The following is a 7,643-nucleotide window of genomic DNA, read 5'->3' on the forward strand; positions in this document are numbered from 1 at the left end:
AGGGGAGTTGGGAGACCTGCAGTGTCGGGGAAAAGGGATGGAGAGTGTTGTTAATTAGTGTCTCCCCAGCCCGGCGCGCAGATGCCATGGAGAGAGAGGTGCAACTGGCTCCCGCGAATGAAGCTGCCTGTAGGTGAGAGAGACACCTTGTTTTCCCTGTTTGATAAACGCTTGGGAGAGATTTCTCAGCATTAACTCACCCTGAGGCTGCGGATTTAACTAAAGCGAGTGCTGCTGGAAGGGGGGGGGGGAGGGAGGCTGACAGTGTCTACACAGCAGCTAGGGCGGGGGGGTGAGCCTAGGCTGGAGAGCCCTAGCCCAGCCCCAGATGCAATGTCCACATGCTATTTTTAGCGCACTAGTTCACAGCCCCCCAGGCCAGGGGGTTGCTCCCCCCTGCAGGGTAGCCATGCCCAGGAGTGCCTGCAGGCAGACAGCTGAAGCGGCGCACCTGGGGCTCACTGCGCCTGCCCCCTTTCCAGGACTGGGCAGGCAGTGGGGCCGCGGTAGGAGGCCCTTGATGGTGCCGGGGGGGGCAGTGGGCAGGTTGTAAAGGCAGTGCATGGCCCAGTGGCCTCCAGAAGCACAGCACCCAGGTCTCTGCAGGGCAGCTGCTGTTCCCCCGTGGGGTGCCATGGGGCGTGGCGGGAGCCAGCATGACTGTGCTGCAGCCTTCAGCATAGCTGGCAGGGGAGCTGGATGAACGGGATGTACTGGGGCCCAAACCTCTCTCAACAGGCCTGGAAATTCCTCGACCTGCGGCTGGAAAACCCTGTCTGGCTCCTGCAAGCTCCCAGTTTGAGTCAGTGCGTCCTCCCTGCCCCTCCTCTAAGGGGAGGTGTTAAGTCACAGAGGCCCCACCCTGGGCTGTTTGCAGAGACTGGTTCACACCCAAACAGATACAAGGATGAGTTTAAATAGACTCAGTGTCTTCCTTGGGATTGGGGGAAAAACAGCCAGGAGCTTTGGTCCTCCAGGGCCCAGCCCTTACTCCTTGCTCGGAGCCATGGCACTGCCGGGATTTCTGGTGCCTCTTCGGCGGGCATGGGACTGCGGTGGTGACTGTTGGGGTTTCTCGGCCTTTCCCCTAAGACTCCATGTGCAGAGCTGGGTGGGCCCTTGGCGCTGCTGGTGCACTCTGGGGGAGCCGTAGGAGGGACAGCGTAGCGCAGGGAGACTGGCGTGCTAGGAAGAGCGCAGTGTAGGGCAGGGGGCTGGACAGGAGGGAGTGGGACATGGGTCCCTGCCCAGAGACAAGTGACGGCTGGAGACCTGAGACCTGCCTGGGCAGGGGGACCCTGGACCCATGGACCGCTGGGCAGGAGGTGATACAGGAGGCGAATGCTCCCCCCGGGCAGCCAGCGCTGGGCGTTGTTCCCTGGTGCATCTCACCCAGGCCCGAACCAGGAATGTGGAGGCTCCCACTGGCTCTGGCTCTCCTGGCCACGTGTTCCTTGCGCGTGGGCTAGCTGCTGAGTGATCTCCGTGGGCCAGCAGGTCTGTGCTTGCTGTGGAGCGTGGCTGCCATAGAGGCCCAGGTCTCCCGGGGAGGGGGGGCATGCTCGTCCAGGGGAGGGGGTAAAACCTTGGCTTGGCCCCAGGGGTTGGCAGAGAGCTGCATGTGGCGTGTGCTCTCAGCCTGAGTGCTGCGTGGTGCCTGGCGGGGAGCTGATCCCCTCCGGCTCCATGCCGGTTCCTGGGGCTACGTCCCTGCAGGCTGCACTGAGTTGCTCTGATCTGGGGCCAGCGACTGCGCCTCCCGGCATGTCACTTTGAGCTCTGGGGAGAAGCCCCGGTAGCTTCCTGTGGTGTGCCAGCACTGCAGGAAGGCCTGGGGATCCCTCCCACTCCCCGTTTCTGGGGCTGCTGCCGGGCGGGGCTGTTACAGTTCTCAGCCCTTTTGGTGCCATTGCTTTTCACTGACTAGTCAGGGTCTGCCCTGCCCACCCTCCATTGCCCACCCTCGCTCTGGGCTCCCAGCAGCGCTGCCCAGAGCAGGAGCTGAGTGACAAGGCCTGGGAGCCTTTAACTACATAGGAATGAGGAATCATTTTTCATTGCTTCCTAATAACAGCAGGACAGAAGTAAGTGACTGGTACAGTTCGTTCGCTCAGTAAAGATTTATACAATCACTTTATCCGGTAATTGGTATTCTGGGGAGAGCGGGAGCTGCGGCTCCACAATCCCCTCTATTTGTTTTCTCTCTTTCTTTCCCCTTTTCAGAATGAGTAATTCTGTCCCTCACAATCCCATTTAAACTGAACGGCTGCAGAGTGAATAATTAGTTACATTCAATTAGGTCTCCTGCGCGCTCCCTTCTCACTTCAGGGGACAGACGCGCTAATGAGATGGCACATGTCTGACACGCGGGAGCGGGTATTAAACACACCGGGCCTGAGGAGAGATGGGGCAAGGTGGGCACAAGCTGCTCAGACAGCAGTGGGGGGGCAGGGCCCTGCCGACCAGCTCAGTGGGGTAAACAGGGACGCTGCATTTTCTCATTCCCTTTCTCCCTGCCTGGCTCCTCCAGCTACACTAGGAGGCTGCCACCCTCCTTCCCCCAGCAGTAGGAGAGGAGCCTGACCACAGACACAGCTCCCCCCGTCACTGGTGCTGTCTCTTGGGTGATCTCCTGCATGGCTGTCATGAGCCACAGCCCTGGTCCCTCCCAGCCCCTGGCCTGTTGGCCTGGCCAGGGGCACTAGAGGCCAAGTGTTCCCCTGACCTATGGGTGGCAGAGCCTTCGGGGTCACTGGGGGCCTGGACTCTGGCTTCTCTCCACAGACGAGGGGACAGGAACTTACTTCTTTCTTGACACAGAAGCTCAGGCTCTCCGTGATCACCTGACTCCAGAAACTGGAGCTTTCAGAAAAATGCCAACCCTTGCAAGAGCTGCCAGCTGGGGCAGTCCAACCTGAGAGTTCCCCGGGGCAGGCCAGGTGCCACCGTTAACAGATAGTCCCCTAGGTGGTGAGAACAGGGGCTGACCTTTCACCCCAGGGTCACCAGTCTGACCCCAGCCCAGTCCCAACAGCTGCTCAATGCTGTACCAACCTGCTGCGAGCCAGCCCGGCACCCGCGTGAAATTCACTGGGATGGACGGAGTAGAGCGGACACGAACCACAGGTGGAAAGCAGGGCCTGTCATGCCACCTGCACTGCCCCGCAGCCCCAGTGTGCCAGTGCCCTCCACCCCGCCATGCCAGCCCCCCAGCCGCAGCACCCCCAGGGTCTCTACCCAATCTGCCAGCGCCCCAGCCGGGATGGAAAGCGAATGCCTGCTGCCTGTCCTTTTGAGTAACGCCAGATCGCCGGATTGGCTGCCCTCCTCTAGCCACGCCCTCCTCGAGGCCACATGGCCCATCACACCCACAGGCTTGTGCCAGCAGGGTCTGGGTGATGCTCCCCTTAGTGCGCACCGAGGTGCTGGCAGAGCCAGGAGCGCAGACACCCAGCTGGCTGCAGTGGACAAGGGGGGCCCAGGTGTCAATTCCAGGGCCAGGGGCCAGGCAGGGAGTTCGCCTGTGGCACCCAGACTGGGTGTTGCTACTAATGTGCATTGCTACTAATTCGCCATCCCAGCCTGGGGCAAGCTCCCAGCTGGAGAACATCCTTCCCTGTCATAGGCCAAGACAGTGACCGCTGAGGGGCAGAGACTCGCCCGAGGGCACGGGCCTGGCAGCAGGGTGGGACCAGCAGTCAGCGGCGAGGGGTGTGGCTGGCTGTGTTAGAAGGGGGGGGCTCCGCAGGGGACAGAGACAGAGGGGCGAAGGCCTGTTCTTGGGGCAGTGTTGAATTTGTCATTTTCCTCCCTGAGTCCAAGCCATGTTTGTGCCTGCTGCCCAACCCCCTGGCTGGATCCTGCCTGCTGCCTTGCCCCAGGTGAGACCCCAGCTGGGCAGCGTGCCCCTGAGGGCAGCCCTGTGTCCCCCCTGGCACTGGGCTCCTGGCCTGGGGGAGGCGTGTGGAGAGCAGGCTATGGGTTACCCCTTTAAACCAGGAAAGCTGCCAACAGGCTTTTATCTCCCTTATTACACCTCACATTAGGTTTTAAGAGGGGCATTAAATAACGTGCCGCTGCCTTTACCGTCCAAGTCATTCTATGTTCCAGCTGCTTCTGGTGCTGTGATTTATGGCCTCTCATATTGTGCACGCTCGGGCACGGCCAGGTTACGTGCTCCGGCCATTTCCCCGCTAACTTGGGCCTCCAGCCAGGGAGGCGGGGAGACGGGACTCCATTAGAAGCCTTCTGGCGCAGGGCCTCGGCTGAGCACCGGGCGCCTCGGGCTCTGCCTGCAGCGCCCTCAGTCGGGCCATGCGCTCCCCGCAGGCAGGCAGCTGTAAGCAGGGCACCGGCCCAGCTGCACGGGCTCCTCCTTGCAGCCCACGCTTGGCAGGAGCCACAGGTCTCTTCTGGCAACGGCCAGCTGGGGCAATTTCTCTCTCCTCCCCCCCCCCCACCAAAGGCACAGCCACCAGCCCGGCCCTGGCACCCCATCTCCCCCGCGGGGCCGGCCTGCGTCACCTCCAGACTCGGCTTTTCTAAACACACCCTGCAAATGAGGGGGAGCACCAGGGCCGGCTTTAAGCCGATTCACCCGATTCCCCGGAATCGGGCCTCGCTCTGGGGGTCTTTGGCAGGGGGGTCCTTCGGTGTCGCGGAAGACCCGGAGCGGATCCCCCACTGCAAAGTGCTGCTGAAGCCCCAGACTGCCGCCGGGTATTGGAATCGGGCCCCGCGGGTCATAAAGCTGGCCCTGGGGAGCACATCACCTCCCCGATCCAGCCCCACACCCTGGGCCCTGCCCCGCCCTGCCATGCAGGGACAGTCTGGGGGCAGCTCCCCAGCAGCTGGAGCTGGGGGGGCAGCCAGTAATGCCCTGTATGGCTCTGGGGAATGGGGGCGTGGGTGGGAGAGCCGGGGGAGCGTGGCACACTGCTGGAGAGCTTCCTTCCTGCAGTGGGTCTAGTTCCCAGAGCTGGGCTCGGACGCAGGCTCCTGCCAGCCCCCAGCCCCGTGCCCAGGCCCCTCTCACCTAGTGCCTCCTCCCGACATATTCTGCTGCCCGTTGGGCATCTGTCACTCCTGGGGCAGCTGCTGCTCCTGGCAGGGCCACACTGGACTTTGCTCCAGTGCTCGGCAGGCCAGACCCTGCAAGTCCTGTCTCCTGCTGAGCAACTCCAGGAGTGGCCTCAAACCGGCCAGGGCCCCAGGGGCAGGAGGGGCATGAAGCAGGGGCTGAACGCCGTGAGGGTCGCTCTGTTCAGCTGGGGGGGGGTCTCAGGGGAGGGGTGCAGGCCCCCAATCTATCCTGCCTGGATCCAGAGAATAGCAGGGCACATTCATGTCTGGCATGGGGAATGTGGAGCTCTGAGTCTGCTCCTGGCCCCGGTTCCGCGAGCTGGGCAGCAGGTCTGCTAATGGGCTGAGCAGACTCCCAAGGAGAGACTGAAGGAGACCCTAACGCCGGCAGTGGGCCACGGTGCTCACACACTGTGAGGATAATTATCGTTTAAATACCAGCTTTTTGTCAACGGTGTGGTGGAGAATAATTGAGCATAATTGTTCCCATTGTAACGGGAACAGCAGAGTGAGGAGAAGGAGAGGAGCAATAACCACAGAAATGTCAACCTGTCGGCCATAAATATACCGGCTCCTTCTGAAGGTTGGCTCCACGGGGGGTGGAGAAGGGGGGCTCAGCCCAGCTGGGGGGCAGCAGTGGAGAGCCAAGCACCTGGCGTGCATGCATGCCAGTATCTGCACGCATGTCTGCATGTGTTTACGTGCATGGCAGTATATTGTGCACGTGCATAGGGGTGAGTGAGCACGTGTATACCAACAGGTGTATGTGCAAGGGGGGGGGAAGTGTGTGCACACAGGTGGGGGGGTGCATGTGTGGGGCCATGAGACTGGCTTTAACTAAAGCGAGTGCTGCTGGAACAGAGGCAGGTGTCAGGCATGGGGGGGATGCACTGAGAGGGGTGGAGTGAGCCCCCTCTCCGCCATCCCTGCCAAGCTCCTGTCTCACCCCCCTTTGGTGCATGCCGGGCCCTGGCCCCTCATTGAGCTCAGTGAAAGCCCCTCGTACGCAGCAAGGCAGGAAGGATGTAAGCACAGAATCGGCGTGCAAAGGCTGTATTCACAGGGGGATGGAAGAATCAACAGCTGTGAGCAGTGCACCGTGCTGGGGCAGGGGGTGCTGCCCCGCCACTGCCCACAGCGGCATCCCCTACACCAGGGGTTCTCCACCAGGGGACACGTACCCAAGGGGTTACGTACACAGAGACTGCCAGGGGTATGTCAACTCATTGAGATATTTGCCTAGTTTTACAACAGGCTACATAAACAGCACTAGCGAAGTCAGAACAAACTAAAATGGCACAGTAACAATGACTTGTTTATAGAGCTCTCTCTATATACACTGAAATGTAAGTACAATATTCATATCCCAGTCGCTCTCTTTTAGAACGATATGGTCACCCGGAGAAAGTCAGCCGTTGTGCAGTACTAGTGCGCTGTGACGCTTTTGGGTTTCTAGGTCTGATTTTGCAAGCAGGTCATTTTTATGTGAGGTGAAACTTGGGGGTATACAAGACAAATCAGCCCCCTGAAGGGTACAGGAGTCGGGAATGGGTGAGAGCCCCTGCTCCACCCCGCTCTCTGTACACGCCCCTGAATGCTCTGCTCCTGGGTGTGCTGGGCCCCGTCTCACTGCCCCCTGCCCGGGGCCGAGCCAGGGAGGGGAGGAGGGCGCTGGGTTGCCCCATGGCACAGCCCCCTGGGCTGGGCCCTGCTGTGTGCCAGGCGGAGGAGGCCAGCCCTGGCTGTGTGCTGGGCAAGGCAGATGCTCCCCACGACAGGGCTTCACAGCCTCTCCTGCTCCGAGATGCGGCTCTCCTTGCCGTCCTCCTGTGCTACAGGCTGGCGCCCCAGCAGGGTCTCCTGGACAGGGAAGTCTTGGCGCTCGTCATGCTCCTCGCACACCACCACGACTGGCGGCTGGCGCTGTGCCAGCACCACGGGATCCAGCCGCTCCGGGCCCTGCCAGGTGGGGGGAAGGTGAGGTGGGGGGGAGGGTCCTGCCGCAGCCCCTCGAGCTGGCACAGTGTGGGGCTGGTGGAGACCCACGCCTCTCCTGGGCTCCTGCTGCCCCCTGCTGGGCTGCTGCGGGATAACCAGGGCCTGCCCTCTACCAGCACAACTCCCTCTCCCCCATCTCCAGGGGAGACGCTCGGACGCTGCCCCAGCCCCCGGGAAGGCCCCACTGCCCTCACCCCACCGCAGGGCGGTGTCCCCTCGGGGCAGGGTTTGGAACAACACCCCTTTTGCCCCATGGGGACAGGGCCCAGGCTGGTTCCCACCCCAGGGCATCTCGCTCTCCACTTGCTCTGTCCTCCCCTCTGGCCCGTCCCTGCCCCTCCCACCCCAGCGGGCAGCAGAAGTGACCCAGGGCCCGGTGCGCCGGGTGCAGCCTGTCCCTGTGGGCCGGGAGGGGGAACCCCCTGCTTGGGGCCAGGTCCCTGACTGCTCGGGTGCATGGCAGCTGTTTTCCTGCCCCGGGGAGTGTAGGCGGCGCAGGGTGACGTACCTGCTTCAGTCTATGCTGCTGGAGACCTAGACAGGGAATGGGGAGAGTGAGACTC

The 7,643-nt window shown here is 62.0% G+C and overlaps 1 protein-coding gene across 2 annotated transcripts in view; it reads right to left on the reverse strand.

Annotated features, from left to right (window-relative positions):
• Nucleotides 1-6,379: 6,379 nt before the first annotated feature.
• CD40 (CD40 molecule) overlaps nt 6,380-7,643 on the reverse strand; it is a 12,675-nt gene continuing 11,411 nt past the window's right edge. The window contains exons 8-9 of one of the 2 annotated variants that reach the window (XM_034787907.1): nt 7,589-7,614; nt 6,380-7,041 (exon numbers count right to left, since the gene is read on the reverse strand). In XM_034787907.1, the coding sequence (XP_034643798.1) occupies nt 6,865-7,041; nt 7,589-7,614 (203 nt within the window). In that variant the 3' untranslated portion in view covers nt 6,380-6,864. Of the gene's footprint in view, nt 7,042-7,189; nt 7,615-7,643 lie in introns of those variants that run through there. The other variant, XM_034787905.1, reaches the window with a different exon arrangement.

Source organism: Trachemys scripta, chromosome 12 (genome assembly GCF_013100865.1).
Source record: "Trachemys scripta elegans isolate TJP31775 chromosome 12, CAS_Tse_1.0, whole genome shotgun sequence".
Lineage (NCBI taxonomy): Eukaryota > Metazoa > Chordata > Testudines > Emydidae > Trachemys > Trachemys scripta.